General features: G+C 41.1%; 1 protein-coding gene across 1 annotated transcript in view; it reads left to right on the forward strand.

The window, feature by feature from the left end:
- The first annotated feature begins 1,993 nt into the window (after positions 1-1,993).
- CHRNB4 (cholinergic receptor nicotinic beta 4 subunit) overlaps positions 1,994-23,947 on the forward strand; it is a 30,312-nt gene continuing 8,358 nt past the window's right edge. The window contains exons 1-4 of the mRNA XM_073361465.1: positions 1,994-2,048; positions 11,164-11,309; positions 20,415-20,459; positions 20,575-20,684. Of these exons, the coding sequence (XP_073217566.1) occupies positions 1,994-2,048; positions 11,164-11,309; positions 20,415-20,459; positions 20,575-20,684 (356 nt within the window). The remainder of the gene's footprint in view (positions 2,049-11,163; positions 11,310-20,414; positions 20,460-20,574; positions 20,685-23,947) is intronic.

The raw sequence follows: 23,947 nt of genomic DNA on the forward strand, positions 1-23,947 counted from the left end.
AGATCCATTACTAATACGACTGCTGCCAAAGCCCAGAGCTATATTCAGTTGGCAGATGGAGGTCTTTCCTTTAGGGAGAAGAGGGCCAGAAGCAGAGAGGATAAAAATAAAACAAACATTTGTGTTTTTCTCCCAGCAGAGTGACACTTTGCTCCGCTACAACCTCAAAAGCTGAAGAGAATGGCAAGGCTGACACAGCTGTCTTGAGCACAGTTCCCTAAATATTACTAAAGCCATGATTGCCAGATAAGATCAGAGATGTAGGAACCATATGATTCACAGGCCTCTAACACAGCCTTTCACACACAGAACAATAAAATATACCAGTCTGAATGCATGTTTTGATAGGTAATGTGAAGTGGAGGGGTACGGTATGAGAAATCCATTTGGGACACATGGTATGGGTTACAACTTGCACAAAGGGCTGGTCTTCTGGTGGAAATAATATCTAGAACTGTAAGGAAGAGCTTAATTGAAGGCTGCAGGAAAGGGGCAAGGAAGGACAGTGTTATATTTTGATTGCAAAAAGTAGGATTAAAATGCAATCACTTGGCTTGCAGTGGCTTTTTTATCCACTCAGACATAGATAAATTCACAGCTCCTCCATCCTGTCTTTCTCTTCTCAGTGTCCTTCTCTAAACTCCCTACAGTGTTCTTGAAGTACAAATTGCATTTACTAACTCCTGCTCAAATCAGTTAAACTTAGACACAACGTACAGGGAATAAAAAGGAGAGAGAAAGTAGGAGAGTGATATAACAACTTATTACAGTGTAGAACATAGCATAATGAGGCCCCGATCCCTGATTTGGCCTCTTGACATTACTGTAATGTAAATAACAACAGATTACCAAGGCATAGCTGAGGATCTAGATAAGAGGAGACGCATTACAAGTGACTACTTTTGGAGGATATGGACATTAACACAACAGTAATTCTTGGTACATATATAGAGCTTTTTATCCTCAAAGCTCCTTATACAAGCTTTAAGACATGCACAAAGTTACCTTCTATACATGTAAGAAGTTTAGCAATTAAAATAGATTAAGAGGCACAAAAATTGAGCAATACTTTTGGACTTCTGGGCAATAATTAGAGAACAATAATCTATCGTTCATTCTCTCTGTCCTTAAAGGGTAGGTGAGCTCTCCTTCCCCCACTCTCTGATTCATGACTCTTCACTGTAACTCCACAATACATAACATTTTCTCCCCTTTATATACTGTTACCAGATGTGAACTCTCCAAACAGTAACAATGACCGGCACAGAGTTCTCCTGACTTCCCCTACTACCTCTCAACAGTGTCTTTATTATTGGTACTATTATTTCTCACTGGGCTGATTTAACCTCCCTTTTACAATTCCTATTAATGTTAAGCACAATGCATGCGCCTCCTGAAACTTCCTTGGGCTTTCAGAGATCTAGCTGAAACAGAACACGTACCGTCTGGGTTTTGGAGAGGAAATAGGTTGGTGGTAGATGACCAACTTTTCCACTAATGCAAAAAGTGATCCTAATATTTGGGCCTTAATTCACTTATGTGAGTTTCATTAGCTGGGCTTCTGGAACACAGTTATCTCTAGCTCTTTCCCAGCCATCCCCTGCCAACTCCAATGCATCCACTAATGAGAAAGCTATTTAAATATTAGACAAATGCATAATTCTTGCTATTATATATTACAGACCTTGTTTATTTACTGGCCGTTATACTCCCCTCTTGCTTTTTTCATATTAGCACATTATGTTTCTTCTTTTCACATGCTTTTGCTCTGGTTCTTTAAACAGCTTCAAAGGGGGAGGGATCCCCATGCTCATGAAAGCTCCACTTTGCAGATCAGATCTGCTGGGTCCTACTGTCTCTATCTTTCCAGAGAGTTAATATCTCCAAGGCTCAGGTTTGCTTTTATCTCTCATGCCTGTGCAACCCAGACAGCTGCGCCTATCCTCAGCAGTCTCGACTGAAGAACACTAATTCACATCCTCTTGTTATTGCCATGAGGAATACACAGAGGTTCTTTCTCTTTGTAGTGGTTTCTTTTTCTTTTAACGGTGAGTGTCTTTTTGGATAGAGTTTGTAGAACAATTGTGGCATTCAGGGAAGAGGAGGGAGCAATGGGGTTATTGATTTCAAAATGTCTCTAACTTCCAGGGGGATAGTTTACAGTCATCAGAAAGATGCATGAAATCTGTTATTTTAGTGCTGTTTTGTCTTGTGTAGTATTAATGAAACCAGGATGTAGCAATGGTAGCCTGGATTTAACATAACTCAATAAAAGCCAAAGTCAGTAGGAAACTATGATCATGGAAGAATATTCCTGTAAATGCCGCCTGGATCACCTATGATAGTGATGGGGATGTGTTTAGAGTGACTGTAAATAGTAAGGAGAGAAGCGTGGCTTCAAATAATGTATTGCACAACTGATGAATGCACAACTGATTCTACAAGAACAAGGCAAATATTTCCTTATGCTTTCTGATTTATTTCCCAGATTTCTTGTTACCTAAATACTTGATTAATAGTATTTAAATATTGTTTCAAATAAGTTTATGTAAATATATGTTAAAGTATTCAATCATATATTAAGACCATTTCCTATAGCCTATCCCTATTTTCATATACAGAATTTAGCCAACACATAGACACAAAAATCAGGCAAGAGTATTAGTTTAGTGGTGGTGGTAGAAATGAAAGTCTGATTCCCAAATGACTAACCTTCCCTTCTGATCATTGTTATTTCTGCACCCAACATTTTCTTACTTTATTCATAAAATGTAGTTTAAAAAAAATCTGTTTTGAAACATAATATTTGAAGAGTGAGGCCTAGTTTAGATTTAACAAAAAAAGAAATTAAGACGACAAGCTTTGAGCCCTGTAAATATTTGCTATTGCTTTGCATTAATTTTTTATTGGAAATTAAAACGAACTTTAAAATGAGGCTCCATTAGATGCTACTCTGTATTGGAACAACCGGCATTAATACTATACCACACTATAATGCAACAGCAATGGATTTTACATAAATAAATAATTTTACATAGAATATTTTGAGAAGTAATAACAATGTCAGTAAATAATGTAAGAGGAGACAATGGAACATTCTTATTTCTCTTCCCTGACAGTAGGAGAGAATCTGGCAAGTTACCATGGTCCATTTAGTCATTTTGCAGGGGGAAGGAAAGAAAAACAAAAGAAGTTAGTCTACACATAGAACAATATGCCATTTCTAAATATGATTCAACATTTGTTAAAAGGTCTCAAAAGTCAGGAAAACAAAGGAAATGTGATTTATGTTTAGTTTTGCAGTTTAGGTGTTCACAGGGCACTCAACTGTAGCTGCCAACTTTACTCCTTACTTCATTCTGTGGAAATCGATCCAACATGTTTGTTGTGATGTTCTCAAAGTGACCAGCTGTTGAAGGTGGTGAGTAGCTATTTCAATCTCATTTTACATTATTAAATGCTAGATCATGTAAAAGAGAAACTTTACACTGATGCTTTAATAAAACATATGATTTTGTTTCTTTTAGTATGAAATGCAAAATATGGTGGAAGGAATTTGTCGTAGCAAATGAGCTGTGGAAAGAAACCTTGCTGCTGAAAGGTATATTGTAAGTTACATACCAGTTTGGATTTTCTTTCATTGTACTGTAGCGTGTCCACTGCTGTTATGACAATTTGCACCAGCTGAGGATCTGGCCCTAACTGTTTTTCCCATTTCTGTTTTCAGTATGTGAAAAAAATATGTACACCTCCTAATTAGAGCTGCTTGATTATTCTTGTTACAATCGTTTGTCCAAAAGCATCTGTCTACTCAAATGCAACATTTTTGTTGGTTACTGCCATTTGGAAAACATTTTGTCAAGGAAAGAAGCACTTAAAAAAAGAAAAAGTTTGAAATACATTGCCACTGACATTGTGAAATATATAGGACCTTGTCCACTTGGCTATTTTGCTTTCATTAGGTGCCATCCAATTAATATGTAGTTTGGCAAACAGAAAGTAGATTATAAAACCGGCTCAGGAACAAAAATAATTTTTAGACACTACTTGCAGGCATAGTTTCATCCTGGAATCTTTAAGTCAATGCGCTGGTGACATCTAGTGGCATCCTATCTGTGCATCTGAATGATGATGAATTGTCATTTAAAGCTAGATATGAATGGATAAGAATCATTTATTCAAAGAGTTCCTTCTCATTACCTTGCTTGTGACTTGCCCAAGAGCAGCTGATAGTTTCTTAAATGTACACATTATTTGAAAATATTTGCATAAGACTTTCTCAAAATAATTCTTAGTCTGTAACTCATTTGTGAACAATTCATTGCAAATATTTGATATTCCAAACATGAGCTGTTCTGATTGGACTCAAGTCCCATGGGATGTTTTGGTTTCCTACTTGGATGCAGATAAGGTTTAGAATCAGATTTCAAATGGAGAATACTCATGAACACAAATTCAAAATTCACCTTCTGCAAATATTCTGCAGTATTAATTTACCATTGGCCATTCCAGCAGATATCGCAGGGAGTAAACTCATTTGCTAGAATAATCTCAGGCAGGGGTGTGAACACTAATACAGAGAATTAACAAAGATATATTCACTGAAATTTGTTAGCAGGGGTCACTCAGCTCCATTTAATTCATACCAAACTGCACTCCATTTCTATCTGGCTTTCTTATACAAAGAAGCTAGAGCACTGGATTTGTTGCTGAGACTATTTATACATTGAAGTTACCTCACTGATTTTAAAACATCTTTGTGTTTAAGCAGAGATACTCTTTTCAACTACCTCAAGACATCACCTCTAATAAACACACAATTAAAATTAATCACTCTGGGTCTGTAGTATTTCTCACTTTCTTCACTATATAGATATTTTTACTCTATGTTAATGAGAAGATAGAATAGAAAAGAAAAGAAAGCAAGCCCAGAGTTCAGCATGGATCAGCACAATTCTATCTTGTTTGGCCTTTGATGAGACAGATTTGGATTTAGAAATGCCACAGCTAGTATGAATATGATATTAAAATCTCATATGGTACTATGTTTTTTGACTGAAAACAAAACAAAAACAGCCACCCAGAAGCACTGGCCTGCAAAACTTTTCAAATAATTTGGAACATTTTTGTGGCGTCTGTTCTGATGTGCAGAGCTACAGTTATCTTATTTTTTTCTGGTGATTCATCACATAAGAACAATTCTTAAGTAGATCTCTCACATGGGAGAAAGAAAACACAGGTTTCAAGATATTCTAACTGAAGATTGTCTAAAACCAATGCTCACAGAAAGGCTTGTGAGAAGGGTGTGATCAGAAGTGTTAAAGCTGAATACCGATTTCAAATGTGGACATTACAATTCTCTTTCTGGAGCATACGAGGAAATAACAAAAGTTGCAACATGAAACATCCACTTTATACAGTATTCTGGTGCAATCCTGCACCACTGTAGTCAATGGGAAAAAGGCATCTGGCGCAAAGAGACAGCCTCCACTGTAACATATTAGAGTTGCTTGGATTCATAGGAAATAGAACAGCCTCAGCATAATCTATCTATGCTGCCCTGCTGCTTCTGATGGACCAAAAGCCCATAGTCTTTACGGCTGATGCAGATACACACTGTTAGTATCAGTAGGTTAGTGTATTTCAGGAATAGAGCCCTGGGTTCAAGCCATGACTGTTCAAAATAAATGTGGCAGTCTTCTCCTACCATGTATCCACCATACAATTATAACATTCAAAAACCAGTCAGAGAACACTTCAATCTCTCTGGTCACTCGATTAGAGACGTAAAACTGACAATTCTTCAACAAAAAAAACTTCAGAAACAGACTCCAACAAGAGACTGGTGAATTGGAATTAATTTGCAAACTGGATACAATTAATTTAGGCTTGAATAGAGACTGGGAGTGGATGGGTCATTACACAAAGTAAAACTATTTCCCCATGTTTATTCCCCCCCTCCCACCACTGTTCCTCAGTAACAGCTCATCTTAAGTGATCACTCTCCTTACAGTGTGTATGGTAACACCCATTATTTCATGTTCTCTGTGTATATAAATCTCCCCACTGTATTTTCCTCTGAATGCATCCGATGAAGTGAGCTGTAGCTCACGAAAGCTTATGCTCAAACAAATTTGTTAGTCTCTAAGGTGTCACAAGTCCTCCTTTTCTTTTTGTGAATACAGACTAACAGGGCTGCTACTCTGAAACCATACAATTGACAGTCTTTGCTCAAGAGAGTCCCTGAACAGAGGCAGCACCGGTGCTGTAGGTCAGGATTGAGATGCTGATTCAGCAAAACACTCAAAACACATGCTTAGTTTAAATAAGCGCTTAAATCCCACTGATTTATTTGAACTGAATTTCACCAACTTCATAGAATATAAAAAATGAAAAGCTAGCTAAGTGCTTTGTGACTCTCAAATGAGTCTCAGGATGGAAAGATCTGAATGGTGTCACTGAAAGACACAGTTTGTTTTCTGTCTCATTACAAAACCTCACTGAGTGGCAATTCTAGGCATAAGGTAGTGGAGTATGCAATATTCTTTGGGTTAGATCCTCAGCTTCTCCAGAGAAAAGGATGAGGAGAGGGGGCAAGGCGGCTTAAAGCCACCTTTGTGCTTACCAATTGCTGGGGCTGCCAAGGACCAGTCTGGCCCTGGTGTAGCTTAGAGCAGTCTAAATTACACTGGTTGGGGATCACTGGAGAATCGGCACTCTAGCCACATATTCTAAGCCCAGCCCATACACCAGCTGGCAGTCTGGGAGGGGGGCTGATGCAAAGGAAGTTACACCAGCTCTACACCAGCTGAGGTGTACTCCTCTATTTCAGAGAAATTTCAGCTGCCAGTTTAGTGCAACTTTACAGCTCTCTTGTAGTGCCAGAGAAGCTCAGGGGCCTTACTGAAGGGCAGAATCTGGCCTTTCGTGTCCATAACATATTAGAAAAAACACCAAAGACAACATTTGCATGACAGAAAAATTACTCTGAAAGCATCCCAGCAGTGAAATTAATCACAGTACAATAAACTTGGTGGAATTTTTCACTGCAGGACTTTGTGAATATCAGCAGCTAGGAACAGGCAGCTATTAATAATGAGGAAAAGAGGCAAACTGAACAAACTTTTTGACATTCAAAAGAAGAAAATGCTACTTTTCTATACAGTTCCCAGGCTGGAGCATGAGCTAGGGGTTAGAGTTGACATGGGGAGGAGTGGGTAGAAGGAGTGTCAAGGATCCTGCACCTATTTCCAGATAGTATGTTGGCTTTTGTTCTGTTACTGACTCAGTCTTTGACCTTGAGTGTGTCATTTCAGTGCAATTCTCACTGAAATCAATAGGAGTTTCACTCAACTGAAACATGCTGTAGAAAGGCTAGGTATGATCATCATCATCATCTTCTTCATTAACTTTATTATTCTGTGTCTACCCAGAGAGCAGTCAATTGCCAGAATATGTAATTCAGCCCTAGGGAAGAGAAACACCAGTGGTACCAGCCCATCACTTCCACAAGAAGAAAGGAGAGAACTGTGATTTGTTGCCAAAGAGGTGATGTTATATGTAATAGTTCATTAATAGTAATCAACAAGAAAAAACAGCTTTATTATTGCATGTTATAATCTGAGCTCTTTAAGAACAGCAGTGGAACATCAACGCTCTTCTGGATGAGAACAAGTCACATCCTTTCCCTACCCACTTGAAGCTGTCCCAGCATGCACTGGAGTAACGGATGAAAGGGCAGCATACTAACAATTTTGACGTATGTTTTCAATTTTCCATTTTGGTGAAATAGTATAGGGCTTGCATTTGTTACTCTTGCTGCTGTGACTGAGAGTAAAGAGACAGACACAGGAATGAACTGCTAGCTCAGCTTTTTACCATCTGCATTAGATAACGAGGTCTCGCGAAACATTTTGAATGATTGTTACACTTATCCTATGCATTTCTGTAGAAATGGATACCATGACATACAGAGTAATAACTCAACAGTAAATAAAAATCTTTTCCCACCTGGCTGCTACTTGTCTGGAAATTCTTGACCTGAGCAATTCAGTCTGAATTATTTTGATCACATTTGGTAATTGATCACATGGTTGTCTCTTGTTATGATAGTATTTTCAGAGCTGGAGAGCTACAGAACACACACTGAGTGGTCATTGCAACAGACATCATCTCAAAGTGGCACTTCTAGCTCATAAAGTAAGCAAGATGTTAAATGTCAAGCAGAGCTTTTTCTAAAGGGCAGGGGAAATCTTCACTTTTTTTCAATGATCTTTAAGATCCTATGCAATATGTAGCATCTGCCTTGAATTCAAATCTAAGCTGGCTCTCCTATCCAAATGGACATGTTCAAAAGTATGCTTACATGGCATTCCTAGTTCAGGCATACTGTGAGCCGAATATAAAGATGAATAAAATGTGCACACTGTCAACATACTGCATATGGATACTCAAGTTGGCTCTTGAATGCCCCATCACCCGATTGTAGTGACTACCGTGTCAAATCGATGGCCCATATGTGAGCCCTAACTTACATACCCACATGTCCCATGAGCCAAACTGTCCTCTCGCTTACTAAGGTACATCTTCAATGTGGTAGCAACGACGTAAATGTGAAGATAATTTGGGATCTTGTCTTTTTATAGCTATTACGCCTTAAAATTACCAGAGGCTACACAAATCACCAACAGGAGATATAATTTCTTTTTCTTAGGGCTCTGTGAAAAAAAATCCTACTTGATGAAGAAACCAACTTTTCACTGGATTTTCAGAGTGAAAAATATAGTGCCTGTATGAAACACCTTGTTGCTGTCAACACCACTGACTGTTGGGAATTCCAATGCTTGAGACTGCAATGTCATCTTAGGCAGTCCACTGGCTGAAAAGACATCACACAACACTCTACCAACCCCATCTGGGTGTCAGTGACTCACCAGACTGGCAAAGTAGGATCTGAGGCATGGAAAGAACACTGCCCTAGAAGACTCATGGCTTACCAGAGATTTTTTCTCTTTGGCTCAATGCCAATCAGGTTGGATCTGAATAATTTTTTTTTTACTGGCAAAAAGAATGTTGTGAGCAGAGGATGTGGATATTTATGCAATTTTTGCTTTTGTAAAATTTCACAAATCTCTCTCTTTTCACAGTGGAAAATATGCAAAGTGAATACTTTGCATTTTGCTTAGCTTCGTCTTTTCAAACACAGGCACTGATCACTGCTTGTTGTATATCTTATCTTCTCCCATGGAAATGTCAATAAAGTAATTAAAGGTGTGAGGCTAAGCTCGTGAGTGTGCACCATGGACATATTTGCAGAGAGAGATGGTATACATTTCTGTCACGCATTGTGTAAATTTGCTATGCTATCAATGCCTTGCTAGATGCTGGTTCTTAAGGGAATGAGCAATGCTAATATTCACCTCAACCTCTCCAGAAAGGTTTAACAGATCCTGCTCTGAGATGTGAAAGTGTTTGGGTGGCTATATCCTACATTTTCCTCATTTAAATCAGAAGCAAAAATACTGAGAGGCTCTTCTTGTAGCATTTCTAACCTGGGCATAATCCAAAAGTACCACGATTCTCAAGAGAAAGCCTGTTCTCAAGAGATTTTAGCCCAGTTCTAGGTCAAATTAAGCAACTCTTCAGATATAAGCAATTCAACCACTTGGAGGATTATTGGATACAAGCTTTCTGATGACTGGTCCTCTTTGAGTCTTACTGACATGCTACAGTGTATTGAGCATGCTACCCTAATGTATTATAAATGTGAAATATTTGTAATGCTTAATGGCTTTTACTGCACATAACTGCTTTGCAATGACTATGTTTTTAGGAATATTGGGAATGTACGTGAAGAGGGTGTAAAGGAGATAAATATTACCCAGCGTCAGATTATCTCCCCCTCTCCCCAGATTTTTTGGGGATAGAGTTACTTGCTTATTTGAAAGAGGAGAAGATATTTAAATTACTGATATTTCTATCCCCTGGACCAGAATGTCTTCTCATTCACACCAGTATAAATCAGAAAGTAACTCCATTTACGTCAGTCAGTGGAGTCACACCAGTTCAGAGTTACTCTACATTTACCATTTTAACTAGGAAAATAATCTAGCCCTTATATAAATTTCCTGCTTCCTGTGGAGGATTTGTATCCCTATGAGAAGCTGCTGGGGTCTCTAACAGCAACAGTGTTGATCAATAAGGCCCAAATTCTGCTCAGGGTTATACCACTGAAGTCAATGGAGTTTCTCCAGATTTACACTCATGTAACTCAGAGCAGAATTTGCTTCTTAATCTATTATGTTGTCAACAGTAGTTTGCAGAGGACAACACTGGGAGCTTCGAGAACATAAGCAAGAGCCTAATAACGGATTTCATTATCTCTGGAGTTGTGCCATAGACTACTTCAACTAATAGAAAATGTTCTGGATTACTTGATAACCTGGAATCTCTCAGATGTTATATTTCACAAGTCACTTAAATAATTGGTCACCTAGAATTTAAAGTGTTAATATTATGGCTACTCCATATCTCAGTTATGGTTTCCAACTGTCAGAAGGCCCAAGTCTAGAATAGTGCTTTTGATTCTGCTATACTTCATCAAAATAGTCTAGAACCAGAAATATATAGTGCTCTTTAATCATTTGAAAACCTTTCTAAAGTTTATCCCCAGGCTCTTCCCTATAAATAGCGCACACTTTTCCTACCATACATGTGCCTGGGATTCCTCCTTCATCTTCTAGGACAGTTAAAGGGGAGATTTTCAAGTCACAAATGGGATTGGACATCTGTCTTCTGGGTCTTCAGAAATCTCTTCCTAAAACAAGAAAAAGGACTTCCAATTTCTATTTCACACCATAACACAGAGTACCTATTGCTTTGGTGCTGCACTGATGAAGAGTTTCCAGTTTTAACATGAAAAGCAAAGGAGTAAATTCTGCCTTGATTTATGTCTTGCCCAACAAAGCTGACTTCAGTAGAGCAGAATTTGTCCCAAAAGGCTTTCATAATAAACCCAGATCCTTCTGTTTCACATTCGGTTAGAATCTTTCAAAAATCTAGAGCTTTTCTTATTTGATTTGGATGAGGATTCTGCGCTGCAATGCTCTCCTCATAATGTAATCTCTTCTTCATGTTGGGATCCTGTTCTGTGCTGTTTTACAGGAAGCGACGCAGCAGATGCTGAGGAGAAGCTAATGAACCACCTACTGAGCCCTGCCAGGTATAATAAGTTAATTCGCCCTGCTGTCAACTCCTCACAGTTGGTATCTATAGAACTGCTGGTTTCCCTGGCACAGCTAATCAGTGTGGTAAGTTTGAATAAGATGTGCTTTTTCATTCATTACTATTTGTACAGAACTTTGAAGAGGTAGCACGCTCTGTAGGTGATAGATTGTATTAGCATGACTGTCTCTGTTATTATATGGTTTATATAATCATAAGTGACATGGGAAGATACATATGTTTTATTATCTATTTGTCCATCATGCAATATTCAGAATGTGTAAGTGTAACCTTTATTCAGGCAAAAGGAGATCTCTTCATTCCTAAACTATAAAGTACTGAAAAATACAGAGCCAGATCCTTAGCTGACACAATCTGGCATAGTTCCATCAACTTCATTAGAGCCACACCAATTTACAGCACATGATGATCTTCTCCATAATGTGTATAATGATAAATTATCTTTTGCTGTGTACAGTGAAAAAATGTGGTATGGTCTGAGCACAGAAGTGAGGGCCAGGAACTCCTGTCCAAGAGCTCTGAATCTCTATGGGGTCTAGACCAAATCACTTAGGAAAGGACTTACCTAATCCCTATTTAGGACAGCAATTAGATATATGCTTAACTTTTGCATGAGCTTTAACTTAAATGGAGTTCAAGCACATTCTTAAAATTAAATATGTGCCTATGGTGGTCCTCACTCAGGGGTTGATTGGTCAGGTAGTGTCACCTAGTGTTCAGGGCTAAGGCCTATGTCCTGCAGAGGGGTTGTTGGTAGGGGAGCCCAGGGCCCTCCCACTCCACCGGGCTCCGACCTAAGGCCCTTTGAGGGCTATCAGTCTGATCTGACAGCGGAGGCAGCTTAAGGCTGCCCTCCCTGGGCCACTTCCTGTCTCCCCCCCGCGATTGTCCCAAGTCACCATCTGGGTTAAGGCGGCATGAAGGCTGCCCATTCACCCCCACAAAGCACCTTCTGGTGGTGGCATGCAGCATGGTATCTCCCTTTCTCAGGCGGCAACTGCCTTCTCCCATGGTATGGCCACCTTCCTGTGCCAGCTCAGCCCAAGGGGCTTTCCCCTGCTGGGGTAGTCCAAACAAAAAACCTAAGGGAATTACCAAAGTCCAAAGCTCATATGAGGGGGAGAGTGAAATGCTTTCCTCTCAGGCTGTCTCTGTGGCAGGTCCTCCCTTCCCTCAGGGAGGGACCTTTGGGCAGTTATCTTAGGGAGAAATTTCTGCCTTCTTTCTGCTCTCTTCCTTGGTCTGCCCCAAAATAGCTGTTCCCCAGCCTTTTAACTCCTCCTCCAGTTGGAGCATATCCTATAGGTATGGCAGGGTAGGGCTGCCTAGATCCAAGGTAAGACCTTAACCCCTTGTTGCCCAGGTGGGGTTTGTACACAATGCCTAAGAGCTATTCTAGGACTGGATGCTGCACCAATAAAGGCAATGGAGGTTTTGTTATTGACTGCAGTGGGAAAAGCATCTGGCCCATAAATAGGGTTATGTCTTGAACTCTGCCTCAGTCCCCCTAGCTGTAAAATGGGCATAGGAGTGACCTGCCATGGTTTTTGTAATGATGAACTAGTGATTAATTATAAAGTACTCTGAAGTTGGAAAGTGACATATATTTCTAATTTTGATATAAGACAGGAAGCAGAAAGACACCGATGGAAGTAATAGGAAGCTGCATGAATGCATGCGTTTGAAGATACGGAATTCCTTACCCAACAGATATTCTAATATAAACAAAGGGATTGTAGGCCCCATGTTCCCCTCCGCTAGGAGATTCCATCTGGAGACATTGACTGAGTTCCCTTTCAGGGAGTCCCCATGGTCCTCCCACAAGGAATGAAGGGTGCAGACTCACAGAATAGGGGGAAGCATGGTCTGCAAACCTCACAGAACCCAGGAGCAATAGGGTAAACAGTAAGTGCATAGATCCCAGACCATCACTTGGGTTAGCAAGCTCCTCCAGAGCCACTGCAAGGCCTTCCTCCCACATGGCAGCAAGAATTGATTAGGCACAGCACTGCCATTTGCTCAGCTCCAACCACTTCTTCTATAGGGACAGATGCTTCCTAAGAGAGTTAATGGTGCTTTTTAGGAGCATTAGCGCCACCTTCAGGGATTTCTTGGCAGAAGTCCTCCAGGATCTTTGCCCTTCTGTCTTTAGAGGCCCAGCCATGCCAGGGAGACTTCCATATGCTCCAACAGAGGGAAGGTATGTGCAGCAAAGCCACTGCCCCTCCCTGTCATCCAGACTGTACCAGAGACACACATGCCCACATCTGCTCACAGGGAGGGGTGCTCCGGACCCATAAAGCTTAGACATACTATATTGCTAATGATATAACTAAGTGTGGAAGGAATCCTATCCAAAGGCTCTTCCTTCTCCTTCATGCAGTAGGATATCTGTTCTAAATTTGCTAAAGTGCCTACACTTGGTGATATTTAGCCCAGATGCAGACGTCCACCTTCTTGACACAGCCTGCTGTACTACTGGAGAGGCTCTCAACAACTGCCTCTGAAGCTTATATAAGGACACAAGGCTTTTCACAACTTCTGGAACAAAACAACTTCCCCCCTGCCCACCCTCGCCCCCAATCACTTTGATGTCACTATTGTCTCATGATCAGTCTGGTTCTCTCTTCCACCCAATATATCTGAATGGCCGGGTGCAAATGAAACAAGGCCATACTATGGGTTTGTGTAGGAGTAAAGCAGTGTGTTCTCCTTTTGTCAGACACTGTGGTGATGAACAAGGTATAAATGCACAGACAGATAAAATTAGCTAGCCTGAACACTCCACAGACATTTATTCCTAGAGCTCAGGATAAGGTAAACCACAAATATTTGTGGAGTATCCAGACCTGACCATACAAACAGGTAAATGATTGCCAATTGATTTGCATTAGATAACATAACAGTCAAAAACACTAGTGCGGACAAACTCTTAGGCAATATCTACACGAGAAAAAGAGGTGTTTTTAACAGCTTAGATGACACGTTAAGATCTTAGGGAAGAGAAGACAAGCTGTAGTTTCCATATGTGTTAGCTGGAGAATTCCTGCAGTTTGCCTTGACCACTTCACAAATTAAACTGCATCCTCTACATAAGATCTTAACATAAGTTAACATATGTTAAAAAAACACCCTTTCCTAGTGTAGACATGGTCTTAGGGTACAGCTACTCAGTAAATTACAGTTCAATTGTATGGTATACCTGCTTTAGCTCTAATTTAACTAGCTCCCATACCAACAGTAGTGAAGACACAGTGGCATGAACCCCAGCATAGGCTAACAACCTGAGTATATACCCAGGGTCAGCAGCAGGCATGTAGTGAGGTGGTAGCCCATACCACCGAGTCTTCGCTGCCATCATTACCCATGCTATCAAGATTAAATCTAGTTTGGGTATGCCTACCTACCCCACAATTATACCTTAATTTGCACTGTAGACATACCCTATATATAAGCGGGGGAATGGTCCCACTATTGTGGGGAACTTTCCTGGCTTCTGCACTACCCCGGTGAGGTGGGATAGCAAAAAGATCTTAGTCCTTGTTCCCACTTCCTTTACCCAGAAGCCTCCCTGCCCTTGAGGACTCCCCTTCCACTCTCCTGTCTGGCAGAGTCCTCGTAACCCCAACAAGGCAGGGCCCAGGATTCCGGAGGTCAACCCCCCAACCCTGCTGCGGTCACCTAGGACAGGGGCTAGGGTGTCCCCACTCCGGGGTACTCTCTCTGCACTGGGCACTTCCCTGACCCACTGATCATTACATACAATTTAAAGCAAATGCAAGTTATTTAAATCAACAATTAATTTTAAAAATAATAAGGAAAAATGGGAAAGGTAAAGGAAAACACATCACCTTGCTCTGTGGCAGGGAACATTACAAACAGTGTCTCTGGAATGCTAGGGCAGTTCACAGTCTGTTCCTTGTAAGTCCCAGGCCTCCTTCTCAGGCCCTGGCTGTGCTGCAGGGATGCTGCGGGTTGGACACTTGTTCTGGTGGTGGCCACACACCTCCAGGCTTTGGGTGGTGGGACCCTTCTTCCCAGCGTCAGCACCCCCCCATCAGGTTAAGATCCCCCTCCCAGTCTGGCCTGCAAGGACCCTTGGCTGGCGGTGTCTTTCTGCGCTGGGCCCTTTGCCCAGGGTCCCCCCTTGGCTGGCCACAGTTGCTCACCACACCTGGCTCTGTGGCTGCAGCTCTGCTCCCAGCACAGGATCTGCTCTCTCCCTGGGCTGCTTCTGTGACTCTGCTCCCAACTCTGACCTGCTTCCTGGGCTGCTTTTCTGGCCCCTCTGGATCTGGCATGGTTCTGCTCCGCAGCTCAGCTTGGGCCCTTGCTTTCTCCTTAGGTTGGTCCCACTCTGTCTGACCCAGGCAATTCCAGCTCACACAGAGGACGATGGGACCCCTGTGGCCTCCTGACTCCCTGATTAGCCTACCCGCCCTGTCCTTCAGGCTGACCTGGAGCACTGACCTCTCTCCATTGTTCCTGGGGACTGTCAGTCTCAGGGTCCTGATTTCCCATTGACCCTTCCCCTTTTAGCACCCGGAGCTAACCAACCAAAACACCCCCACTGAATGTTAGTAAGGGGGCAACCATCCCCTTACATATAGGGAGCAGAGTGCAGGGAGCCTGAAATGTACTATTGCTCATGCATAGCCTCCACTCACATTGTCACAGTAATGCAACAACCCTGCTTCCTGTCCTGAAAGGAATTCCAGGATCCAGGCCCATAAAGGGCCTCACATGATTTAATCTAGAGCATCTTTATGATAAATCTTCCTGTAAAATGAGAGATCAAGAGTCTCACTGACCAACTAGTGTGGCATCAACTCAGACGAATAATGAGGGAAGGAATGGATTTATTGAATCCAACTGAGTCCCAAGCAGAATAGACAATAAAATAAACAGAAGATCAAGAAAGAAAATAAAAACAAATAATAATCTAGCTATTACTTATACGTATTCTATTTACCTAACATTGTTAATTTGAAGACACAGACTCAATTTCTAGAGATAACTATGACATTGGAATTAGTGAGACAAGGTTAACCCAGGGCAATGGCTGGGAACTTAAAGGCAATTAGCAATATTGCTAAGGGACAATATTGAGTCTTAACTGATTTAGTTTATCTTTGTATTTTTGGCCCTTTTCACTGGCGTCTCTTATCTGAAAAACCACTCCAGCTCCACTTCCTGCTATTGCCCTGCAGGTCTGAAGCAACATTTAAGGACAGCTTGATTATCTTCTTGTCCTTATCGTCCATCCAAATTGCTTTTATGCTGGCTGCCAAGCTACTTAATTTAAAGGGTCCCTTTGTGTTTACAGCCAACTAACGAGAAAAAGAGAGTCAATGAGGTTTGGTCAATTTAATTGCCAGGTAGCGACTCACCTATTTCTAGAGAGTACAGTGCCTGTGAATTTAATGCTGGAGAAAGGTGCAGAATTGAGGAGACTTCTGTTTATCCACAGAATGGGAAGAGCATAAGAAGCAGCAGGTGAGGCTTCCACTAATGAGCCTCTTCCCACAGCTAGAGTAACTACCTCTACAGACAGGAAACCAGACAGGTCTCCATATCCATTCAGTCTTTGACATCTTGTTGAGACGTCCTGCCAGGATACACATTAGTGACGGTTACGTTGGCTTTTTGTGATGTGTCCACCAGGGAGACCCTCTACCACTTCACAGCAGAGGATGTGGGGGAGATCCTCACACCCAAGCCATTCTTTTTATGTGACAAATCTGACTGAGGTGTCAGTACAAGACATTTTGGAACAAACTGATAAATTAAACAGTAATAAGTCGCTCGGACCAGATGGTGTTCATCCAAGAGTTCTGAAGGAACTCACATATGAAGTCTCAGAACTACTTACTGTGGTATGTAACCTATCACTTAAATCAGCCTCCATACCAGATGACTGGAAGATACTAATGTAATGCCTATTTTTAAAAAAGGCTCCTGAGGTGATCCTGGCAATTACAGGCTGGTAAGCCTAACTACAGTACCAAACAAATTGTTTGAAAGTATAGTTAAAAATTATTACATGCACAGATAAACACATGTTGGGGAAGAGTCAACATGGCTTTACTAACTGGAAATTATGCCTCACCAATCTATTACAATTCTTTGTGGAAGTCAACAAGCATGTAGACAAGAGTGATCCAAACTATATAGTGTGCTTCAACTTTCAGAAAGCTTTCAACAAGGTCCCTCACCAAAGGTTTTTAAGCAAACTAAGCAGTCATGGGATAAAAGGGAAGGTCCTTCCATGACTCAATAACTGGTTAAAAGATAGGAAACAAAGGGTAGGAATAAATGGTCAGTTTTCACAAAGGAAAGAGGTAAATAGCAGGGTCCCCCAAGGATCTGTACTGGGACCTGTGCTGTTCAACATATTCATAAGTGATCTGGAAAAGGGAGTGAACAGTGAGTGGCAAAATTTGCAGACGATACAAAATTACTTGACAGTTATGTCCAAAGCAGACTGCAAAAGGGATCTCGCTAAACTGACTGGGCAAAAAAATGGCAGATGAAATTCAGTGTTAATAAATACAAAGTAATACATATTGGAAAAATTAATCCCAACTGTACATACAAAATGATAGGATCTAATTTAGCTGTTACCACTCAAAAAGAGATCTTGGCGTCATCGTGGATAGTTCTCTGAAAACTTCCTCTCAATGTGCGGCAGCAGTCAAAAAAGCTAACAATGTTAGGAACCATTAGGAAAGAGATAGATAATAAAACAGGAAATATCAAACCTTCAATAATTTGTGCAGTTCTGGTCACCACATCTTTAAAAAGATATATTAGAATTGGAAAAGGTGCAGAGAAGGGCAACAAAAATGATTAAGGGTGTGAAACAACTTCCATATGAGGAGAGATGAAAAAGACTGGGATTGTTCATTTTAGGAAAGAGACAACTAAGGGGAGATATGATAGCAATCTATAAAATCACGAACAGTATGGAGAAAGTGAATACGGAAGTGTTATTTACCCCTTCACATAAATACAACAACTAGGCATCACCTGATTAAATTAATAGACAGATGGTTTAAAACAAACAAGAGGAAGTACTTCTTCACACAACACACAACCAACCTGTGGAACTCATTGCCATGGGAAGTTGCAAAGGCCAAGTATAACTGGGTTCAAAAAAGAATTAGATAAGTTAATAGAGGACTGGTCCATCAATGACAATAAGCCAAGATGATCAGGGATGCAACCCCATGATCTGGGTGTTCCTAAACTTCCAACTGGCAGAAGCTGGGACTGGATGGATTACTCGAAATTGCTCTGTTCTGTTCATTCCCTCTGAAGCATTTGGCATTGGCCACTGTAAGAGATAGGATACTGGGCTAGGTGGATCATTGGTCTAACCCAGTATCACCATTCTTATGTAATTTTAGATAGAACACTGAGTGATCATCAGATATTAACAGCTTCTTGCAGTCATTATTTACCTGGTCTAGATTTAAATCAGTAACCCAGCAGTGAAAGGGTCTATTACCCAGTAGAAAATATTTAAAATTTAAAATATGCTTTACCAGTCTCCCAAAACATCAAGCCCCTTGGCATAGCGGAGGGAGGAGTTTATTACTCTTTATTGTTTGGAATACTCCTTCAACAGTTTGAAAATAGAATCTCTTCAATGGCGTGATGGATTTTTAAGATAAATATATTTAGAATCTGAATACTTCTCACCATTTTTATCTAGGACAATATTTGGGGTCTCAGCTATTTGACAGTGTCCTCTCCCTGCCAGTCTCGCTCAGACATTAGTAACTGTCACAGGTCACTCTGCTTTACCCTCCTTTGTTCTTCTCTCAGCCTTCTTATCGTTTTTCATCATCCATGTCATTAAGGCTGCTGCTGCTCTTGGATCACTGGTAGAATTATTTACATTGTTGAATGAACAAAAATCTGCAATGAGAATAAGCCTTAGTTCTATTGCTAGAATCTTTCTGGGTCTTATGGAATGTCAAAACTGGTGTGGCTTCAGGAATCTCAGCTTTATAGAAATCTTTCTTCATAATTTATCTATCCTCATTTTATTTACCACTCCACTAATTTTTATGTCTTCTGTAAATTTTATCTGCAATGTCTTTATATTTTCTTCTAAATCATCAACAAAAATATTGAATGTAGGACCAAGAACAGATCCCCCTGAAACTCCACTAGAAACATCCCCACAGAATCATAAATTCCCTATTTACAATTAGTTTTGGCAATCTATCAGTTAACCAGTTTTTAATCCATTTAATAGGGGCCTCATTGATTCTGTATATCACTGGGATCACTATTTATTTTTATCAGAATGACATGTGGGACTAAGTCAAATGCCTCGCAGAATTTTAAGTATATTACATCAACCAAACATGTAATCTCATCAAAAAAATCCATGTCAAGTTCGCTTAACAAGACCTATTACCCATAAAATCATGTTGATTGACATTAATTATGCTACCATCCATTAATTCTGTACTGACTGAGTTCTATATCTGCCTTTCTATGATTTTGCCTACAATCATTTTCAGGCTAGCTGACCTGCACTCATCCAGGTCATTCCGTTTATCCATTTCAAATATTGGTACAGCATTAGCTTCTTCCAGTCCTCTGGAACTTTCTCAGTATTCCAAGATTTGTTAAAAATCAACAGTAGTCGTTCAGAGAGTTCCTTGCCAATTCTTTTAATACTCCTAGGTGCTGGTCGTCCAGTTCAGAGTGGATGAGAGCCCCCAACCTGTACGAGCCCCAATAGTGGTATAATCCAAAATGACAATTCCATTGACCTGATGAATAGAAAAAGATGGTCAGGAGACTATTACTTTACCCATTTCTTGTTCTAGGGTTTTAAAAACAGCTTCTTAAAGCTGCACATACCCAAGTCCATCTTAGTTAACAGTTATAATGAATTACATAATTGTATGAAATTCTGTACCATGTCATATTTTATGTGATTATTATTAATATAGTCAGAATTGTGCATTTTAGTGATAGACCAGTAGACACAGAAAGATTCCTAATGTTATAAGAGGTAGATTTTACATTATATGCAATGGTTTTAGGCAGCCAGGAGTTTGAGGTATCCCTGAAAGATTTATGAATAAATCCTAATAATAGAACTAACTTGTACAGTTTAGATTTATAAATGTTTTTTCCTTCTTTAGAATGAACGTGAACAGATCATGACCACAAATGTCTGGCTAAACCAGGTAACCATCCCATGGGGATGCTATAGCAATCTACTAACACATTGCTTTCTTGTTGTCAGTATGACTTGACTGACACAAAATAACTTACATCACTGCTGTACAATTCTTTCTCTAGGAATGGACTGACTATCGTTTGGCATGGCAGCCCTCTGACTATGAAGGCATAAATAAGCTGAGAATCCCATCTAAGCAAATCTGGCTGCCCGACATTGTGCTTTACAATAAGTAAGTTTTGATACAAAAAATGTTGCAAAGATTTTAAACAGAAACAAAAATCCTATTGATTTAGCAAGAAAAAAAATCCGCAAATCTTTTTCTTTTGCAGGGAAAATAAGCTTACAGTAAGCTTAGGATATTATTTAGATTAATAATATTGTATACTGCACAGTGAAAAATCTCTTCAAGGAGAGGTGGTAGATCCCTGTTCAAATCCCTTCTCATCAAGAAGAGGGGGAACTAGAACCCATTGTCTCCCACATCCCAGGTGATTACCCTAATCATTGGGCTAACGGTTATAAGAATGATCTTCCTCCTCCATCCTCCCAGCTGTTTTGCATGGAATTAGGTGGCCTCTGAGCCCATATATCAGATCAGGCCCTGCACTTAGTTTAGGTGCCAGAACAGGTCTTCCTCCCAGTTCATGGATCACTAGCACAAATAGGCACCTCCCTGCAGGCCAGACTTAAAAACCTATCTCTGAGGGCAGAGCAGGACTGAGGACACACTCCTCTGGTCAGTATCTCCCAGTGCCTAGTATAGGTGGCTTCCCACCTAGGATGCTGGCTTTTGTGGATTATATTCTAAGGAGCCTCTCTCTCCACATTCATTGTACAGGGTGCCAGGTGTCTAATTCTGGGTCACAGTGTTGTTCCTGTGATTTTCTAGACACCTAAAAGTTATGTGTTGTGATGCTTAGCGTCACATCTAGGTTCCTTTGTAGATCCAGGCCTATAGAACCAGCATGAAGAGATAAAATGAATAAGGCAAAGAGATTCTATGTTGCCAAGTACCAGATGACTTGCAATGGATTAAAGAGCCTTACATTTCTATGCTGCTAGTTGTAATTGCCCCAAGCTGTCATAGAATCATAGAATAGAATTATAGAATATCAAGGTTGGAAGGGACCTCAGGAGGTTATCTAGTCCAACCCCCTGCTCAAAGCAGGACCAATCCCCACCTAAATCATCCCAGCCAGGGCTTTGTCAAGCCTGACCTTAAAAACCTCTAAGGAAGGAGATTCCACCACCTCCCTAGGTAACACATTCCAGTGTTTCACCACCCTCCAAGTGAAAAAGTTTTTCCTAATATCCAACCTAAACCTCCCCCACTGCAACTTAAGACCATTATTCCTTGTTCTGTCATCTGCTACCACTGAGAACAGTCTAGATCCATCCTTCTTGGAACCCCCTTTCAGGTAGTTGTAAGCAGCTATCAAATCCCCCCTCATTCTTCTCTTCTGCAGACTAAACAATCCCAGTTCCCTCAGCCTCTCCTCATAAGTCATGTGTTCCAGTCCCCTAATCATTTTTGTTGCCCTCCGCTGGACTCTTTCCAATTTTTCCACATCCTTCTTGTAGTGTGGGGCCCAAAACTGGACACAGTACTCCAGATGAGGCCTCACCAATGTCGAATAGAGGGGAACAATCACGTCCCACGATCTGCTGGCAATGCCCCTACTTATACATCCCAAAATGCCATTGGCCTTCTTGGCAACAACAGCACACTGTTGACTCATATCCAGCTTCTTGTCCGCTGTAACCCCAGGTCCTTTTCTGCAGAACTGCTGCCGAGCCATTCGGTCCCTAGTCTGTAGCGGTGCATGGGATTCTTCTGTCCTAAGTGCAGGACGCTGCACTTGTTCTTGTTGAACCTCATCAGATTTCTTTTGGCCCAATCCTCTAATTTGTCTAGGGCCTTCTGTATCCTATCCCTACCCTCCAGCGTATCTACCACTCCTCCCAGTTTAGTGTCACCTGCAAACTTGCTGAGGGTGCAATCCACACCATCCTCCAGATTATTTATGAAGATATTGAACAAAACCGGCCCAAGGACCGACCCTTGGGTTACTCCACTTGATACCGGCTGCCAACTAGACATGGAGCCATTGATCACTAACCGTTGAGCCCGACAATCTAGTGAGCTTTCTATCCACCTTATGGTCCATTCATCCATCCCACACTTCTTTAACTTGCTGGCAAGAATACTGTGGGAGACCGTGTCAAAAGCTTTGCTAAAGTCCAGGAACAACATGTCCACTGCTTTCCCCTCATCCACAGAGCCAGTTATTTTGTCATAGAAGGCAATTAGGTTAGTCAGGCATGACTTGCCCTTGGTGAATCCATGCTGACTGTTCCTGATCACTTTCCTCTCCTCTAAGTGCTTCAGAATTGATTCCTTGAAAACCTGCTCCATGATTTTTCCAGGGACTGAGGTGAGGCTGACTGGCCCGTAGTTCCCTGGATCCTCCTTCTACCCTTTTTTAAAGATGGGCACTACATTAGCCTTTTTTCCAGTCATCCAGGACTTCCCCCGATCACCATGAGTTTTCAAAGATAATGGCCAATGGCTCTGCAATCACATCCGTCAACTCCTTTAGCACTCTCGGATGCAATGCATCCAGCCCCATGGACTTGTGCTCGTCCAGCTTTTCTAAATAGTCCTGAACCACTTCTTTCTCCACAGAGGGCTGGTCACCTCCTCCCCATGCTGTGCTGCCCAGTGCAGTAGTCTGGGAGCTGACCTTGTTCATGAAGATCGAGGCAAAAAAAGAGTACATTAGCTTTTTCCACATCCTCTGTCACTAGATTGCCTCCCTCATTCAGTAAGGGGCCCACACTTTCCTCGACTTTTTTCTTGTTGCAAACATACCTGAAGAAACCCTTCTTGTTATTCTTAACATCTCTTGCTAGCTGCAACTCCAGGTGTGATTTGGCCTTCCTGATTTCACTTCTGCATACCCGAGCAATATTTTTATACTCTTCCCTGGTCATTTGTCCAATCTTCCACTTTTTGTAAGCTTCTTTTTTGTGTTTAAGATCAGCAAGGATTTCACTGTTAAGCCAAGCTGGTCGCCTGCCATATTTACTATTCTTTCTACACATCGGGATGGTTTGTCCCTGTAACCTCAATAAGGATTCTTTAAAATACAGCCAGCTCTCCTGGACTCCTTTCCCGCTCATGTTATTCTCCCAGGGGATCCTGCCCATCAGTTTCCTGAGGGAGTCAAAGTCTGCTTTTCTGAAGTCCAGGGTCCGTATTCTGCTGCTCTCCTTTCTTCCCTGTGTCAGGATCCTGAACTCTACCATCTCATGGTCACTGCCTCCCAGGTTCCCATCCACTTTTGCTTCCCTTGCTAATTCCTCCCGGTTTGTAAGCAGCAAGTCAAGAAGAGCTCTGCCTCTAGTTGGTTCCTCCAGCACTTGCACCAGGAAATTGTCCCCTACACTTTCCAAAAACTTCCTGGATTATCTGTGCACTGCTGTATTGCT

Source organism: Lepidochelys kempii, chromosome 10, assembly GCF_965140265.1.
Source record: "Lepidochelys kempii isolate rLepKem1 chromosome 10, rLepKem1.hap2, whole genome shotgun sequence".
Lineage (NCBI taxonomy): Eukaryota > Metazoa > Chordata > Testudines > Cheloniidae > Lepidochelys > Lepidochelys kempii.